This window comes from Apium graveolens, chromosome 11 (assembly GCF_009905375.1).
Source record: "Apium graveolens cultivar Ventura chromosome 11, ASM990537v1, whole genome shotgun sequence".
Classification (NCBI taxonomy): domain Eukaryota; kingdom Viridiplantae; phylum Streptophyta; class Magnoliopsida; order Apiales; family Apiaceae; genus Apium; species Apium graveolens.
The window spans coordinates 156,452,277-156,472,099 of record NC_133657.1 but is presented as its reverse complement, the minus strand read 5'-3'; the positions used below and the strand labels follow the sequence as shown (position 1 = coordinate 156,472,099).

General features: G+C 41.1%; 2 protein-coding genes across 2 annotated transcripts; one reads left to right on the top strand and one right to left on the bottom strand.

The window, feature by feature from the left end:
- Nucleotides 1-2,792: 2,792 nt before the first annotated feature.
- Nucleotides 2,793-4,307, bottom strand: LOC141696038 (uncharacterized). The gene is made up of 2 exons (XM_074500231.1): nucleotides 3,876-4,307; nucleotides 2,793-3,764 (listed from the first exon to the last, which is right to left on the bottom strand). The coding sequence occupies exons 1-2, from the start codon at nucleotides 4,305-4,307 to the stop codon at nucleotides 2,793-2,795; spliced, it is 1,404 nt and encodes a 467-aa protein (XP_074356332.1).
- Nucleotides 4,308-12,648: 8,341 nt separating this feature from the next.
- LOC141696037 (uncharacterized) lies at nucleotides 12,649-12,978 on the top strand. Its single transcript, XM_074500229.1, has one exon. The coding sequence runs from the start codon at nucleotides 12,649-12,651 to the stop codon at nucleotides 12,976-12,978; it is 330 nt and encodes a 109-aa protein (XP_074356330.1).
- The last annotated feature ends 6,845 nt before the right edge of the window (nucleotides 12,979-19,823 follow it).

Genomic DNA, 19,823 nt, shown 5'->3' with positions numbered 1-19,823 from the left:
ATTCTATTCGTTACTTCTACTTGGCCATTTCCTTGGGGATATGCCACTGATGATTTTTTGTGCTTGATCCCGCGCTCCTGGAGGTAGGACTCGAACTCTGATCCAATGAATTGAGGTCCATTGTCTGATACTAGGACTTGTGGTATCCCGAACCTCATCAAAATATTGTCCATAAACTTTGTGTAGTCTTGTTGATTGATTGTCCTCATTGCTTTTGCTTCAACCCATTTTGTCATGTAGTCAATAGAGACTAGTAGGTACCTGAGGTCTCCTTTTGTTCGAGGGAAGGGTCCCATGATATCAATACCCCAAACAGCGAAGGGGATAGGTGACAGGACTGAGGATGGTAGGACTGGGCTTATCCGGGACACATTGCTGAAGAGCTGGCACTCCTTGCACTTCTTGACGAATTGTATTGCATCCTGATGAATTGTTGGCCAGTAGTAGCCTTGTCTTATGATCTTATGAGCTAGGGCTTTTGCAGACATGTGGTCTCCGCATATTCCTTCATGCACTTCTGCCAAGCAGTACTTTGCTTCTTCTGGGCCAATGCACTTCAGAATAGGAGATGAGAAGGTCCTGCGGTAGAGTACTCCTTCTTCGAGGAAGAACTTGGCTGCTTTTGCTTTCAATCTTTGAGCTTTTCCTTTGTCTTATGGGAGCTCCCCTTTGTCCAAGTAGTTTACGAAGGGAGTCATCCAATTTTGAGTGCTTTCTATTTCCAAGACCTCTCCGGATTCAATGGATGGTTTGTGGAGTTCTTCGAAGTAGACTGAGCAGTCCAGATCTGATGAATTCCGGACTAATTTGGATAGGATATCCGCTTCTTCATTTTCTTCTCGGCATATCTGAAGGACTTGGTGGCTTGGGATTGAGGCTAAGTAGCTCTGAACCAGTGCTTGGTACTTCACCAGAGTAGGGTCATTTGCTATATATTCTCCGTTTGTTTGCTTGACCACTATCTGGGAGTCACTATAGATTTTTAAGTCCTGGACCCTTAGAGTCCGGGAGAGTTTTAGTCCTGCGATCAATGCCTCATATTCTGCTTGATTGTTTGTTGCTTGGAAGCTGAAGGATATAGCTGTCTGAATCTTGAATCCTTCTGGACTTCTGAGTATGAGTCCGGTTCCTGACCTCTCGCTTGTTGAAGAACCATCTACCTTTAAGGTCCAGGCTCCCGGACTAATTTTCTTTTTTGGCTCCTGATCCGTGTCCATTAGTTCTTGATCTTCTTCTGGGAAGTTGCATTCGATTATGAAATCTGCAAGAGCTTGAGCTTTGATTGCAGTCCTGGGAATGAAGCTTAGGTTGAATTGGCTCAATTCCACAGCCCAATTGACAAGTCTTCCCGAGATATCTGGCTTGTGGATTATTTTTCTTAGTGGTTGATTTGTCACTACTCTGATTTCCCTCCCTTGGAAGTAGTGCCTGAGTTTCCTTGAGGTTGTAACCAAAGCGAAGGCAAACTTCTCTAATCTTGGGTATCTTGTTTCTGCATCTTGTAAGACCTGGCTTACATAGTAGACTGGTTGATGTGTTCCATTCTCTTCCCTGATTAGGGCAGCTCCTACGGCTTGTGCTCCTGCTGACAAGTATAAGTAGAGAGGTTCTCCTGGTTTAGCTTTAGTTAGGACTGGTGGCTGAGAGAGGTAGTTCTTGATTTCCTCGAATGCTTTCTGGCACTCCGGATTCCAGTTTACCTCTTTCTTGTTGGTTGCTCCTTTGAGTAAATCAAAGAAGGGTAGGCACCTCTCTGCTAGTTTTGAGATAAATCTCCTGAGTGCTGCTAGTGATCCTGCTAGCTTCTGCACATCTTTTTGGGTCCTGGGAGCTTTCATCTCCTGGATTGCTTTTATTTTTTCCGGATTGGCTTCTATGCCTCTGTTGCTGATCATGAATCCTAGGAACTTGCCTGCTCCTACTCCGAAGGTGCATTTCCCGGGGTTCAGCTTGAGTTGGTTCTTTCTTAGATTTTCAAAGCATTCCTTCAGATCTTCCACGTGCCCTGGTATAGTTGTTGATTTGGAAATCATGTCATCGACATAGCACTCTAAATTTCTCCCAATCTGGGACTTGAATATCTTGTTCACGGTTCTTTGGTAAGTGGATCCTGCGCTGGTTAGGCCGAAGGGTAGCATCACATAAGCGTAGACTGCTCTGTGAGTTATCAATGTTGTCTTAGGGATGTCCTTCGGGTTCATCTTTATCTGGTTGTATCCGGAGAAGGCATCCATGAAACTTAGCATTACATGTCCTGAGGTGGCATCTATCAGTTGATCAATGTTTGGAAGAGGATACGGGTCCTTCGGGCATGCATCATTTAGGTCAGTGTAGTCCACACACATTCTCCATTTGCCGTTGGACTTCTTAACCATGACCACATTAGCTAGCCACTCCGGATACTTGATTTCTTTGATGATTCCTGCCTTGAGTAGTTTTTCTACTTCTTCGTCAATGGCTCTTTGCCTCTCCGGAGTAAAGTTTCTTCTCTTCTGTTTTACTGGTTTCCTGTTGGGGTTGACATCCAAGCTGTGCATTGCTATGGACTCATCTAGTCCTGGCATATCCCTTGGACTCCAGGCAAAAACATCTTTATACTCCCGGAGCAGGGATACTAATCTCTCTTTGAAGGGCTCCTTGAGTCCTGACCCAATCTTCACTTTTTTGCTTGAATTGCTTTCATCTACTTGGACTTCTTCTGTTTCGACTGCGGCCTCGATCTTTGCTTTTTCTTTGTTTGAAACCATTTGATGAATTCGGGCCTCAGAGTTCTTCTTCAGATAGATGTTTGGTTATTCAGGTTCTTTGGTTGCTTGCATGGTAGGACAAGATTGTTCTAGGACTCGACTTGTCTTGTCCAGTACCATGATTTGGTTGCTTGCCAGTTCCTCTGGACTTGTTTTGTTCGGTTCTTCCCTTATCCGGGGTCGGTGCTTCTTCATGCTTTGTTGCTTGCGAAGGACCGTAGCCTTCCTCTTGTTATCTTGGTGGGTTTCTGCCATAACTAACCCCTGGTTGTAGCATGTTTCAGCAACTCCGTAATCTCCTTTAATTTCCCCGACTCCCGTCGGGGTTGGGAACTTAATCTTGAGATGGGAAATTGAAGTTATTGCTTGCATCATGGTTAGAGCTGATCTGCCAATGATTCCGTTGTATGAAGAAGGAGCATTGATCACATAAAATTTGATGACATGAGTCACTTGGTTAGGAGCAGATCCAAAGATGACTGGCAGATACAAAGTTCCTTGGATTGGGACTAAGTTGTGGCCGAAGCCATAGAGTGGGTCTTCTCGATATTCATTTGAGCGGATGTTCCCTAACTGCATTCTATCCACTGTGTGCTTGAAGAGGATATTTACTGAGGAGCCATTGTCTATGAGCATTCTTCTTACTTCATTATCGAAAATGTCTAGAGTGACAACCAAAGCTGCATTGTGATGAGGGTTGACTCCTTCGTAGTCCTTGCTGCTGAAGGATATCACCAGGTCTGGGAGTGATTGGATGGAAAGTACTTCTTCGCCGAAGTCCGGGTTCCGGGGTGGGGAGTAGGATCCGCCTAGGACCACATTGACTATATTTTTTCCTTTCTTCTGCGCTTCCCCTCTGCTGTTGTCCCGAACTAAGTACTTGTTCATATTCCCCTTTTTCACTTGGTCCTCAATGAAGCACTTGAGTGATAAGTAATTCTCGGTCTTGTGGCCATGGGTCTCGTGATAATCGCACTGTCTATTGTAGGGCCTGCTCTCCGGAGGAGTTTGCATTGGCTTCGGAGGATAATAAAAAGGCTTGTCTTTGACTTCTTTCAAGATTTCCTCCTGGGTCATGTTGAGAGGAGTCCAGTCCGGCTCCTGCTTCGGCTCCCGAGCTTGCTTCACGGGTCCTGGGTTGTTGTTCGACTCCTGCTTAGGACCAAGTCTTTGGAAAACCGGGTTTGCTTGTCTTTCTTGGCTTTGGTTGCTTTGCTTGAATTTCTTGTCCTGATGGTAACCCCCTTTCGGTCGGTCATCAGTGTTTTTACTCCTAGACCCTCCATTCTGGATCATTCTCATTGCTTGGAGCACATCTGTTTCCTTAATGAATCTAGCAGCCATGGAATAAGCTGCTGCCAGACTTTGCGGCTCCTTATTGATCAGCTCCACAATATACCTTTCGTTGTGCTCTGGGTCCAGGTTTCTTCTAAAGATGCTTAAAGCTTCCCTCTCATCCAGATTTGAAACTTTATTGATTGCTTCCTGGAACCGGCGCATGTATGCAGAGAGGGTCTCATTGTCGTGCTGCCGGATCGTCTCCAGGTGATACATGTGCATTTCGTGCGTTTTGTTCGCCCAAAATCTCCTAAGGAAAGAGGCTCGAAATTCCTTCCAATAGTGGATGCTGCGGGAGGGGATTCTGCTGAACCACCGCTGGGCCCCTCCCTTAAGGGTTGAAGCGAAGAACCTTGATTTCGTCAAGTCATTGTAGTAGTATATTTGCGCTATCTGCTCAAAGTAGTTCAAGTGCTCCTCCGGGTCTCCTAGACCATCAAAGGAGTCAAAGTTGTAATGTTTCAAGTTCCGCTGTCGGGGGATAGCTTCTAAGGAGTGGCTGAAAGGAGTGAGTGTTTCTCCAATCTCCACTCCTGAGTCTCTGTCCATCTTCCTCTGCAATTCATAGATCATGTCTTTTAGGTCCTTCTGCTTCTCTTCTTCTTCATCATCAGAAATTAGCTCCGGAGTAGGGTCTCTCCGGGTTCTTTTGCTCTTAGACTTGGTCACAGCTTCTCTTCTTCTAATTGCATTCTCTTTTGGATCTTTAGCTCGAGCTTTGCTTCTTCTTCTCTCCTGATTTGCTCCCGGACTTCTTCCAACTTTCTCTGTTTAGCAGCTTCTGCTTCTTTCTTGCCTTGGTCTTTTTTGCTTTTCTTTCCTTTGGCTCCAATGCGGTCGAATACAGACCTCTTTGATTGCTGGGAGTCCCTGGATTCCTCCGGCTCCTCCTCTAGTTCTGCCTCTTCTTGGAGCCGGGTCTGCTCCTGTCTGTACAGTCTGATTGCTTCTGCTAGTTCATCGCTTGTAAGGTTGGCCATGTGCTCCTCGGCTACCGGGACATTGGTGTACTTGTACTGATTGAGCTCTATGAGGGTCCTGGCATCCCTGGTGTTTACAATTATCTCCACTACGGGAGTGTGTGGTGGTTGTTCCTGGAACGTTTCTCTCTCGGCTCCTGGGTCAAGGGCCTGGGAGTGGTCCGGCTCCTGGACCTGAGCACTAGCAGATGGTCTTCCAGAGGTATTATTTCCTGGCCTTTCCATTTCTCAACAATACCAACAACAAATAACAGCAATATGCCACAGAGAATATCGGTCTATGGTTGCTTTATGAAATCTGTAAAAACTACCCAAAATAATAAGAAAAACTAAAGAATAGCTTCCTGGGAGCAGCTCAGACAATCTTATGTCACTATTCAATGATGAAGTACAACGCAAATGCCGTATTCAAACTAGAGCAATAACGATTAAAACTAACGATAACCCACTCAAACGTGGCTTGAATCAACAAAACGGGCTCACACAAACGTGGCCTAAAATAACAAGCGCACACAAACATGGCCGAAATGAACAACATTCATGCTTATGTAAAAGGTGGGTTGCTTGGATTCTTAGAAGTTTGAATGAATGGACTCTTTAAAGAGTTTGTTGATGACGACGAATCCAGGGGCACCGAGACCCAAGGATGGAGAGCCCCTCCTTCTAGCACCAAATGATAACTCCTGGTGGCGGGGCTGCTCCTTCGACGGCGTCCTGGATCCTTCGCCACTGTAGAGGTGTAGCTGTGGTTGGGTTCCTACAAAACAACACCAGAAGGGGGGTTGGAGTCCCGCGGCGCCTCCGGCGTGAGAGTAAGAACTAGCTTTTTGGGAAGATTAAGATGAATATGAATTCAGGGTGGTTGTGTGTGTATATGAGTGTGAAAGAATGATTAACCCCAAAGCCTTACCTTCTTTGGCTATTTATAGCCCAAGGATAGGGTTTTGGGGTTGGTACCTTCGAATCGTAGCCATTGGTTCTGGGAGCGGAGGACACCTGGCGGGAGTGGATGCTTTACACGTGTCAGCGCGGGACTGGTCGAGGAATGTTCTGAGGATCCTCTGGCACGTGCCCTGATTATTCCCATGATTGATGTGTGACAGTTGTCCCCGTCACGTGGTTGGGCCAACGTCTCACGTGCTGGGGTTTATCAGGGTTCTGCTTGCGGGACTGAGCTAGTTGGGAGTGGTGTTGCGCGGGACTACTCCTCCCAGGAGTCGCGTGGAGTTAGGGGCTTAGGAGTAGTCCTCCCAGGAGCTGTACGGAGTTGAAGGCCTAGGAGTAGTCCTCCCAGGAGCTATATGGAGTTAGGAGCTGAGGAGTAGTCCTCCCAGGAGCTGTGTGGAGTTGAAGGCCTAGGAGTGCTATCACAAATAGCTAGGTTACTCATCTCAAGTTTCACATAGAAGCTCTGTAGAATGCATTGTCATCTATCTTCTTTTAGAAAACCTGATCAACTAACTTGTACCGATTTTAAGTTTTTGTAACTCTTTCCGATCACATTGAAAACTTCAAACTCCAAACATTCGAGACAGGGTTAAATTTCTTTCATTCAAATGAACTCTGCCAGTCAACCTTGTCTAATTGTTGTCGCTGTCTAGATTATAAACTTGACTTCAATTGATTTGATATAAGCTACTACATATTGCACTCGCTTCCTTGGATGAGTTGCTCATCTGGAATTTGAAACATACAATTGCTGATATTTGGGTAAAGAATTATCTGATGACAATAATGATATTATTGTATTCTCCTCATTCTTTTACAAACTCAAGAGACCAGGGATAATTAGCACTAGAAAACTGGAAAGTGTGATCCCGATTGCCATTTTGCATATGCTACAGAATTTAGATTATCTAGACACAAGCAATTGCAATAGCTTGAAAAACACATTTCCACCTTGTATTGCCAGAGATCTGTTCCACCTTAAACAAATGACTATTGACGGTGCAAAGTGCTGAGAGAGATAATCAGGGAGGTGAACGAGAAGAAGAAGATATCACTCAGGATCATCATGATGACATCCTAGTGTTCCCCGAGTTGACGGAGCTGAACTTAGCTGATTTGGATAATTTGACTAATTTTTGGTGGTTACCAGAGTGGGGAATCTCATACCTGCAACTTACATTTATATTTCAACTTCTATGTTACAGGATATTCTTAATCAAAATTTCAAATTTGATGCAAGCATTTCGTTTAAATTGAAAAGTTCTTCTCCTTTATTTTACTTTTCTAATTTTTTTATGGTTTAATATATAATAAAGAAACATGGCATGTTTCGAAAGAGAAATTCATGATAGCAAATTATCAATAATTAAGTTTAGGTCACAGGTTACTGTTAGAAAATTAGGATTTTAGAGCTTAATTTTAATTATGTTCTTGATGTTAATCCTAAAATTTAATGATTGGAAAGTGTTCAATGATATTTGAACTTAAATTTTCATGTAAGGTTTTAAGAATTTTCTTAATGAAATCCATATGAAATGAGAGTTGAAAGTAGCTAGAAAAATCTTGGAATTTTGATAATGTTTTTGTCCCGCATTGAAATAAATAAAGAGAGTTGTGTTCTTTATATGGTATCACACACGTGAGTAGTATACAACTACTAAGGTGTGTGATAGTCCATTGTGTTGTTGTGTGCTTCACGCGCGCCGCCGCCGCCCCGGACCGGGTCGAAGGGCGAATGTCTCGGTGTCTCGCGTATGCGAGGTGACCTGGGTGAGTATTTTATTTATTTGAGAATTAATTTTAATTCAAATTTATTTATCAGTAGACTGGATTATTATTATAATTGTTGGGTTGGGTACGATACTAAATTGGGCTAAGTCACTTTGTTAGTGGGCTTAGTCTAATTCATTGAACATGGACATGAATATAATCTGTAACCGATATATTCAATTAAAATATAAATCTGATAATAATGTGGGTGTTAAATTAAAAGCTGTTACAAATATTTTTAAATTCAAAATCTGATCAGTTTTGATTTTATTTGTGTGGGCAGTTTCACTTTTCCTCTCCTATAAATAGAGGCTAAAGTGATTGTATTTTTTATACCACACTACATTCTCTTCTCTTCTCCCTCTCTGCATTTCTCTCCCAAAAACACAAGTTCGAAGTGTTGTTAGTTAGTTTTCCGGCGACTGAGGTGCTAGTCGAGGTGGAGGTTTTGTTGCTGCTGTTAACATAAACTCCGAGTTGTTTTATCCTGATGGAGATATTGCACGCATCCCAACGCAGCATGTAGAGGGCAATATTCTCTTCAAGAGCAGCCAAGGCTTCGAGCAAGGCCTGGTGACTCAGCTATGATCTTCTTTTCTTGGCGTTCTGTATCTGTGCACAACCATTATTTTCAGTCAATGTTGAAAGCTATTGTTTCGGGTACATCTTCGTTTTTCTCTTCGTTATTTCAGTTACTGATTTTGTTTACATGCATGTTTTATTTTGTTAACTGTGGTCTTGTCCTGGACTTGCTAAATTTTTTATATACTTGCCGCTATGTTGCTATATTTGTTAGTGAAATTTACAACATTCTTGAAGAGAATATTAGTTATTTAGAATTTAGCATAATGGTTAACGAAAGTGAGGTTATCGTTGGTGGTGGTAGCGGTTCGGGTGCGACTGCTGGGGCCATTGATTGGACCACCTATAGTTTCCCACAAGCTGTTGAACTAACCGGTTTACCGGAGAAATTCAACGGTGGCATTGGCTTTTCTCGCTGGCGGAAAAGGATGAAGTTATGGCTGACTATAAAGGGTTTGTGGCCTGTTATAGAATATGAGAAACCAGTAGTGGATCAAGAGAAGGCTGACACAGTTAAGGCTTTTGCGAAGTGGGCTGAGAAGGATGGAGTGGCTAGGGCGACCATTCTGGCGGCTCTAATAAACACTTTGTTTGATGTCTATTCTTCTGATGCCTACTTCGCAAAACACTTATGGGAGAAGCTGGATCAGACACATAATACTGACTCACAAGGTCTAGAAAAGTATTATGTGGCAAGGTTCCTCGAGTTCAAGCTGGTGGACAATAAGTCCATGACTGAGCAGGTGCATGAGTTCGAGATGATAGTGCATGCTTTGAAGGATTCTGGAATGGACCTCCCGGAGAAGTTCAAGGTCATGAGTGTGATTGAAAAGCTCCTGAAGTCTTGGGAAGAGTTCTCTCTCTCTCCTTGAAAAGACAGAAAGGAGAGATCACCTGGACCAACCTTATGCTGGACATCTCGGTGCAAGAACAACACAAGTCCAAACAAGGACATGTGATGCCAACTGAACACGGTACCTCGAAGGTAAACATAACAACTGTAGGGCAGAAGAGAAAGGCTTTTGCTAAGAAAGCTAATAGTAATAAACCTAAGAGTGACAAGGACAAGGCCAAGAAACCCAAGGGAAACAAACCATGTTGGTCTTGTGGGCAGGTTGGGCACTAGAGTAAGGACTTCCCTACGAAGAAAGCGAAGAAAACCGAGGTAGCGCAAGCGAATGCTGTGCTTGGAACTGCAAGTGGGCATGTAGTGAACATGGTCGTTGGTGAGGCTACGGCTTCTAAAACCAATGTTGACCGGTATGTATCCTACATCCCTGTAATATTTTTTACTTATCTGTCAAATGAATGGTTGATAGATACTGGAGCTAATGTACATATTTGTGCTGATATTAGTTTATTTGTATCTTATCAACATAGTCATATCCTGACTGTGAAGATGGGGAATGCTAGTGCTGCTCAAGTACATGGAGTTGGAAACGTGGATCTAAAGTTCCCTTCAGGACGTCTTCTATCTCTGACGAGAGTGCATAATGTTCCTGACATGCGTAGAAATATAATAAATGGAAGCTGTTTAGTTTCTAGTGGTTTTGAAATTTTGTTCAAATGTAATAAAGTAGTTCTTATTCACACTGGTACATTCTTTGACAATGGTTACTTTTCAAATGGTTTATTTGTTATTAATGCGGATCCCATTTTGGGAAATTTGAATAATAATGATATTCCTTCTGTTAACTGTATTGAATCCTCAAATATATGGCATGCTAGACTAGGTCATTTAAACTTTGGTGCTCTTAAGAACATGATGAACTTAGAGTTGATTCCAAAACATACCATAGAAAAGAATTATAAATGTCAAGTATGTGTGTCTGTTAAACAAATAAGGAAACCTTTTCATAACGTTGTTAGGGATTCAGACTTGTTAAATTTAGTACACACTGATATTTTTGTGAATTTGGTGGTGTGTTGACCAAGGACCAGTTTAGATACTTCATTACCTTTATAGATGATAGTAGTAGATATTGTTATATTTATTTACTTAGACATAAGGATGAAGCACTTAGTAAATTCATTATATATAAAACTGAAGTAGAAAAACAAACTAGTAAGGTACTTAAAATGTTGAGATCCGATAGAGATGGTGAGTATACGAGTAACGTTTTTTATGAATTTTGTGCAAACAATGGTATAGTTCATGAAATTACTCCACCATACACACCTGAGTCTAATTAGGATTTTAGATCTTAATTTTAATTATGTTCTTGATATTAATCCTAAAATCTAATGATTGGAAAGTGTTCAATGATATTTGAACTTAAATTTTCATGTATGGTTTTAATAATTTTCTTAATGAAATCCATATGAAATGAGAGTTGAAAGTAGCTAGAAAAATCTTGGAATTTTAAGAATGTTTTTTTCCCACATTGAAATAAATAAAGGGAGTTGTGTACTTTATATGGTATCATACACATGAGTAGTATACAACTACTAAGGTGTGTGATAGTTTATTGTGTTGTTATGTGCTTCACGCGCGTCGCCGCCGCCCCGCACCGGACCGAGTCGAAGGGCGATTTGGGCGAATGTCTCGGCGTCTCGCGTACGCGAGGCGACCTGGGCGAGGATTTTATTTATTTGAGAATTAATTTTGATTCAAATTTATTTATCAGTAGACTGGATTATTATTACAATTGTTGGGTTGGGTTCGATACTGAATTGGGCTAAGTCACTTTGTTAGTGGGCTTAGTCTAATTGAACCTGGACATGAATATAATTTGATCTGTAACTGGTATATCCAATTAAAATATAAATCTGATAATGATTTTATTTATTAATGGAGCAGTTTAATTCATACATTAATTGTGTGGGCAGTTTCACTTTTCCTCTCCTATAAATAGAGGCTAAAGTGAATGTATTTTTTATACCACACTACATTCTCTTCTCTTCTCCCTCTCTGCATTTCTCTCCCAAAAACACAAGTTTGAAGTACTGTTAGTTAGTTTTCCGACGACTGAGGTGCTAGTCAAGGTGGAGGTTTTGTTGCTGCTGTTAACATAAACTCTGAGCTGTTTTATCCTGATGGAGATATTACACGCATCCCAACGCAGCAGGAAGGGGGCAATATTCTCTTCAAGAGCAGTCAGGGCTTCGAGCAAGGCCTGGTGACTCAGCTATGATCTTCTTTTCTTGGCGTTCTGTATCTGTGCACAACCATTATTTTCAGTCACTGTTGAAAGCTATGGTTTTTGGTACATCTTCATTTTTCTCTTCGTTATTTCAGTTACTGATTTTGTTTACATGCATATTTTGTTTTGTTAACTGTGTTCTTGGCCTGGACTTGCTAAATATTTAATATACTTGCCTTTATGTTGCTATATTTGTTAGTGAAATTTACAACGATAACAAACCAAATGCTCATTAACGAGCTTGACTACAGTTCTTGAATTGAAAAGAAAGAGAAAGCATTAACAATCAATCCCCACCCAAGTTCCATGAAACACAAGCTTCCTCATCCATGCTTGAGCCTCCTAACAAATTTTAGTCACGTTCATCATAGCAGCGTCACCTAGACCAGGCTCTTCCTTGTCCAACATGGCAGAGGTAGAACAACCCCCCTGCCCATCATCCCTCTAGTGATCTGATTCAGTATCACAACATCCTTCTTCCCATTGTAGAAGCATAATAAGAGCCAGAGGCATCCTTAAAGTAATCAGTAGCCACAGCAATACGATCATCATCCACCAGAGGAACCCACACCCTCATTGGCTGAGAAGGATTAGGGCCAAACTCAACTACCATGTGTTAAATAGTATAAGATCATGTTTGGGCTTTCCTCCGACACTTAAAGGTTTTAGAGGGATTAGTTACTTAACATCATGATATCATGATGATATAGTTGTATGATGTCCCACATTGGAGTAGCTGGCAGGTGATAAGGAAGAAAGCTGGAGTATGCTGAGTATGCAAGGGTAGTAGTGGTATTTGTATTAAGTTTGTTAGAGTCTGCAGTAGTGACAGAATATATGGTATGGCAGTAGTACATTTTGTTTTCAATCAATGAATGCATATCTTTTGTGCAAGTTTATTAGCATCTCTTTCTCTCTACTTCCTTTAAGCAATTTGCTATCTTCATAAAACTCTTTATGGTATCAGAGCCGTTGTTGCTTTAGTTAGAGAAATTAAAGATTCTGCTTAGTGCTTGCATAAGATACATTCTGATTCCATTTGTTTCTCATAAACAGCTGTGTGTATATTTGTGAGGTTCTTGCTTGGTGTTAAAACCCTAGATCTGATAGTGTGAATTTTTGTTTTCTTGAGTGTGATTCATGGAGTCTGGAAGCAAATTCACCTTTGCAGATATGCGGAACCCTCTATTTCTGCATCCGTCTGATGGCCCTACCTCCATTGTTGTTCCGAAGCTACAAGGTGCCTCTGACTACAGAGCATGGCGTAGATTTATGGAGATTCAGCTTGCGTCTAAGAGGAAATTGGGATTCGTGGATGGCACAGTGAAGAAATGCACAATTGATGAAACAGATGCAGCCCAATGGGAGACTTGCAACAACATGGTAATCTCTTGGCTTCATAATAATATTGTTGATGCTGTTAAGAGGTCCATTCTATTTATAAATCTTGCTAGTCAAGTCTGGAAATAGCTAGAAAAGAGGTTTATGTTGACAAACGGATCTCAAAAATACAAGCTCAATAAAGACCTGTTCAGCCTAAAACAGAAGGAACTCTCTATAGCTGACTACTACACAGCCATGAGTAGTTTATGTTAGTGAAGAAATCACAGCCCTCTTGAATGCCATAGAAACCATGAAGGAAGAATCTCGCCTATTTCAGTTTTTGAATGGTCTTAATAATGTGTATGGGGCTGAGTGAAATCAGCTCTTGATGTTGTCTCCTTTGCCAACTGTGGAGGTGGCATGTGCTGCTTTACAGCAGGAAGAGTCATAAAAAGATGCCCTCAATGGCTCGGTTGGATCTGAAACTGAAGTTGCTGCGATGTATAGCTTGGGATCTGTGGAGAAATGGTCTGGAACTCCTTGTGCAGCGTGTGGTGTGAAGGGACACTCGTCTACAAAATGCGGGACAGTTCATGGTTATCCGAAATGGCATTACAAGCATAATAGAAATGGTCCTAAAGCCAATGTTGGTGGAAAGAAGTGGAATGGTGAAAAGGTGAAAATGGCAAATGTAGCTCAAGCATCTGGTGAACAAGAAGTCGTGTTCTCACCTCAACAACTGCAACAACTTCTTGCTATGATGTCTGGGACTGTAAGTGAAGAAGCAGAAAGCCCATTTTCTGGCATGATAAATGGTAGAACAGGGGAGCACACGCTAAACGATGGATTATCAATTCAGGCGCATCCGATCACAAGACTCCCTCATTGAGTGACCTGTTCAATGTTCGCAAGGCACCTGATAATTACACAATCAAATTGCCCACCGGAGCTACCACGGTAATCACTCATATTGGAGACATAATGCTGGACAATGGACTCAAGATGTTGAATGTTCTTCACGTGCCTGATTTTAATCATAATCTCCTCTCTATTCATAAACTGGCAAGGGACAATGGCTGTGATGTGACATTCCATCCTGAGGTGTGTATGATAGTGGATTCAAAATCAAGAAAGGTACGAGCTATTGGGAAAATGATAAATGGTTTGTACTACTTGTTGACACCTGTAGATAAACATCTTGAAAAGGCACCTCAATGTCTTCTGGCCACTAACTCGAACTCTCAACAAGAGAGGGAGGGAAGTGAGTCGAATGACTATAGTGTGTGGCATCATCGTCTTGGACATACTCCTGGTGTAAAGCTAAAATTAATCCCAAAGCTTCAAAACAAACTTAAGGGTTAGAAATTAGTGTGTGTGACATGTCACATGGCAAAGCTGACAAAGCTGCCTTTCGAGTTAAGTGAGTCAAGGGCGACATCCAAATTTGATCTCGTGCACGTTGATACCTGGGGACCGTACAAAGTGTGCACTCAAGGAAAGTTCAGGTACTTCTTGACCCTTGTCGATGATTTCTCGCGTGTAACTTGGGGTATTTGTTGCAAAATAAAAATGAGTATCTTACTACCTTAACTGCTTTCTACAACTATGTGAAGTCTCATTTCAAATATTGGAATTAAATGTGTCCGTTCGGATAATGCCCTCGAGTTTTCTGACAAATCTTGTAAGGAATTCTACTCTAAGTATGGCATTACACACCAGACCTCACGCACTTATCGTCCCCAGCAAAACGCTAGGGTTGAACGGAAGCATAGGCAAATTCTTGAGGTTGCTCGAGCACTAAAATTCCAAGAAGGCCTTCCTATCTCCTTCTGAGGAGATTGTGTCCTCACTTCTGTTCACATTATAAATCGCATTCCCACCACTGCTCTTGGGAATAAAATTCCGTATGAAGTGTTGTTTGACAAACTGGTGGACTATGATCTCATGAAAGTGTTCGGTTGCTTGGCATTTGCTATGAATCCAGCTCATACTCTTGATAAATTTCAGCCTCGTGGCATTCCATATGTCTTCCTGGGATATCCTCCAACTTAGAAGGGATTCAGACTTCTAAATCTGGTCACCAAAGAGCCGTTTGTATCGAGGGATGTTATCTTCAATGAACGAGTGTTTCCCTTCAACACTGATCAACAAAATCCCTACATGCAACCTCTGCCCTCTCTTGGTGAATCCTCAAAACCAGTCATTTTTGAAGACCCTCTATGGCTTGATGGTCAAACTCAGAATAATAAAGAAGAAGAGATCGAACAAAGTGCAGATGAAGGAGACACTAATGATGATTCGGAGGAAAGTGACAACCATAATTTTGGAGATGAGGTTCCAATTGTAAGGAGATCAACTCGTCAGGTGAAACAACCATCTTGGATGGTTGATTACGTATCCAATGCCAATGCAGTGGTTGTTGCTGATCAGAAAGTGGAGTCACAATTTTACTGCTTTCTCTCCACAGTGTCCAGTCAAGACGACCCTGTATCATTCAATCAAGCAATTAAGTATGATCACTGGATAAAGGCTATGAATGTTGAACTAGATGCCTTAGAAGCGAATGGAACTTGGGAGATTGTGCACCTTCCTGCTGATAAACAAGCAATAGGCTCGAAGTGGTTGTATAAAATAAAGTATAATCCGGATGGTTCAGTTGAACGTTACAAGTCTCGATTAGTTATTCTTGGATGCAGACAGGTTCATGGGATAGATTTTTTCTGAAACGTTTGCTCCAGTGGCGAAATTAACCACTGTTAGAGCACTTTTGGCAGTGGCAGCAATGCAGAATTGGACTGTGTGTCAAATGGATGTTCACAACGTGTTCTTGAATGATGATCTAGATGAGGTAGTCTACATGAAGATGCCTCCTGGATATGTTGGAATGGGAAGTCATATCTCAGCTGAATCTCGAAGTAACAGTGGAGCTACTATCATGAAAGTGTGTCATCTGAAGAAGGCTCTGTATGGCCTACGACAAGCTCCTCGCCAATGGTTTTCAAAGTTATCTTTCACACTCAAAACAATGAACTATGTTCAGTCCAAGGCAGATTATAGTCTGTTTTCGTACACGAAGGAGAAGTATATCACAGTTGTGCTAGTGTATGTGGACGATATTCTGATTTCCTGAGACTCGATGAATGATATAGAGGCCTTGAAATCCCTTCTTTGTCGAATCTTTCATATGAAGGACATGGGATCGCCTCGCTACTTCCTAGGCTTGGAAATTAATCGCTCTAGCTCTGGGTTTTTCGTCTCTCGGCGCAAGTACACCAGTGACATGCTGAAGGAGTTTGGTATGCAAAATGTCACGCCACTAAAACTTCCCATGGATGCTATCTTGAAGCTTACTCCTTTCAAAGGAGAACCATTGTCTGATCCAAGCTCTTATCAGCGTCTTGTGGGCAAGCTAATATACCTGACCATCACTCGTCCTGAAAAAGCATTTACTGTGCACATTCTTAAGCAATTTATGCAGTAACCTACATGTGTGCATATGCAAGCAGCCAAGCATGTTCTCAGGTATTTAGCAGGAAACCCAGGGCAAGGTGTGCTTTTGGCCTCGACCTCTGCAGCTCAACTAACAGCTTATTGTGATAGCGATTGGGCGAGTTGCCCAACCACAAGCAAATCTACAAGTGGTGTCCTGCTTGGAAGCTCTCCCATCTCTTGGAAAACGAAGAAACAATCTCTGGTGGCTCGCTCTACTGCAGAGTCAGAATACAAAGCAATGGCATTAACTGCGTGTGAAATAACTTGGCTGACTGCTCTCTTGAAGGACATGGGCATCAAAAAATTTCCCCCAACGCTCTTAAACTGTGACAACAAGGCAGCAATCTCCATAGCAGCTAAACCCGTGCTCCATGAGCGTACTAAACACATTGAAATTGATTGCCACTATATACGTGACAAGATCAGTGCTGGAGAAATAGTCACAAGGCATGTTTCAACCTATGCTCAAGCTGCTGATATCTTGACTAAACCTTTATCAGTCAAACAGCACTATTGTCTTCTCAACAAGCTTGGAGTGTCCTCACCGCTTGAGGGGGAGTGATGATATAGCTGTATGTTGTCCCACATTGGAGTAGCTGGCAGGTGATAAGGAAGAAAGCTGGAGTATGCTGAGTATGCAAGGGTAGTAGTGGTATTTGTATTAAGTTTGTTAGAGTCTACAGTAGTGACAGAATATATGGTCTGGAAATAGTACATTTTGTTTTCAATCAATGAATGCATATCTTTTTGTACAAGTTTATTAGCATCTATTTCTCTCTACTTCCTTTAAGCAATCTGCTATCTTCATAAAACTCTTTATATCATGCTAGCATTAGCCACAGGCTTGAACATGTTCAAATAGAATCATGAAAGAAAATAATATTTCCAACTAAAGTAGAAAGTAAAGCAAGACCATTAGAAAACCATACAAAAGTGAAACATCCACCAAAGTAACTCATCCAAATTTATGTCTTTTACCAACGGTGTTTGATCTGTTGGGAAAGCAACAATAGTAAATTACTACTATACTAACACAATGAGGCAGTTATATAACCAATAACAAGAACAAGGCAATAGCACCAATAACGAAAACAAAACACGAAGGTCGTAAATAAAAAAAATATTCGACAACTGTAAAAGAAAAATAAGAAGAGAAAGAAAGCTTAGCGTAATGAAGCTTTCAATCACAGCTGAGTCACCAATCCCTCGATAGGAAGAGGCTGTTCTTGAAGAGTTTATTTCCCTCACTTACTGTGTTCAGAGACTGCAATAACCCTCCCAAGATAAAACAGCAACAACATACCGGTTCACAGCAACTCGATGTACAAACAGCGATCAGACCTCAGTCGCCAAAACCTATGCTAATCTGTATAATTTTGGAGGAGAGAAAAAGAGGAAGATGATAGCTAGGGTTTTACGTATGTATATTTCAACGTATATATTCCAAAACATTTTGTTCAGTATAAATATTACATCCCAAAACATAACTGAATATGTTATATTAATTAAATAAATATTCTGACTTAAATGTATTTAATGAATACTTTCAGAATCAGAAACAGCCCATCCCCGGTGGATAATGCTAAGTACAACGATGGATAATCCATATATTGTACACCGATGGATAATGCTCACTTAGTACCCCGACGGATAATGTACACTTTGTACCCCGGTGGATAATGCACACTTTGTACCCCGGTGGATAATGCACACTTTGTACCCCGACGGATAATGTACACTTTGTACCCCGACGGATAATGTACACTTTGTACTCCGACGAATAATGTACACTTTGTACTCCGACGGATAATCAGTTCAGTGCATTTTGTACCCCGGTGGATAATCAATTCAGTGCATTTTATACCCCGGTGGATAATGCACACTTTGTACCCCCATGGATAATCAGTTCAGTGCATTACTCCAAATCCTGATATTCAGATTCAATATTCATATTAAAATAATATAATAAGTCAGTAAATATTATAATTAAACATTAAGTAAACTTCCTCGCTTACTTAATCAATGTGGGACAAACCCGCACAACCATTTTCAAACTACTAACTTCAACTCAATTTCTTTATGGATTACACTAAGAAAATGACTTAGATCCACACATGAAAGTTTAAGTTCTCATTACAAAGAACAAAGTCCAAAAATTAGATTTAGGAAATTACATTAAGAACATGTCTAAAATATGTCTCAAACTTTCCATTTTCTAACAAGATCATGGTTTAAGTATCACAGTAATGGCATCCAAGATAACCTTTTTGAAGCTAAAACATGTTTCATTTGACCGGTGGTGGTGGCAGGATATAGGTCACAAGGGGCCACTTTCCAAATTTTTAACATTCTAGGAGCACACATAATAATATTTTGTAGCTTAACATGAGTCCCATGTAAAAATATATATCCTCTTTTGAAACTTATGGCCTGTGGGGGCATTGTGGCACCAGAGGCCCCGTGTGCCTCCGCCTCTGTATTTGACTAACCATTATTCATTTTTCGCAACAAACGAATTGTGTTTTCTAGCAACTTGTGTTTTTCCAATGCATTAAATTTTAAGTATATGGGCAGTGGTGATAGTTGAACTCCAGGATTAAAATCTAGCTCCGCGAGCAATATTGTCCTGTCAGGACACATATGATTCACAGTCTGCAACACTAAAATTTATTTTGACTAACTAAGCTTCATTACTATATATCAATGATTTTTTAGCTTACATCTTCCTACTGATAGAATAGACAGATTTTAGTGTCTTCCTGTTTTGCATTATGTACTAGTTCTACTATTCTTAATGTTTAAAATAATTTTCTAAAATTGGAATCATGAGCATCTGAACTTGAAGAGTTGAAGGTTATATCTAGAAACGAAAGTTTACTGTTTTTAAATTATTGGGCCTCACATAGACGACTTGCTTCATTCAGTCCATACTAATTAATGGTTGCGGCATTTTAAAACTTGGCCCAGTCAGGGTCATTAGTTTTATGTTGGGACCGACACAGATTATGTTACAAATAATTATGTTACATCTCCTATTTTGCTTCACCTCCAGCCAAAACATATGGTTGGACTTGAACCCTTCTATGTAAACACTGTTAGAATATTTGATCTTTTTTGAGATTTTAGAATGACTGCTTACATAACATATAGTATCAGAGTTCACGCAAGCGCAAAAGATTCAGGTTCGACACTCTACTACTATGACCGTGGTTTGTATTATTGCGACAGGTGATTAATTTAGATGGTGAATAATTTGTATGTAGTAGTAGAAGATGACCCCCTATATATGTTAATACAAATATACTACAGTTGTAACAGGGCGAGGTGCAATATTCTTTGAAGACATTGATTTAGATAAGTTGGAATGGGCAGTATAACAAGTCCTCTGGGCTTTGTCTGTCTGTCATAGAGTAGTTCAGAGTTCAGTTGTCTTTTACTACAGTTGTATTTTGTTTGGACAAATCCGATTTTCAAGAAGGGAAAGGCTGATGGTGCGTACC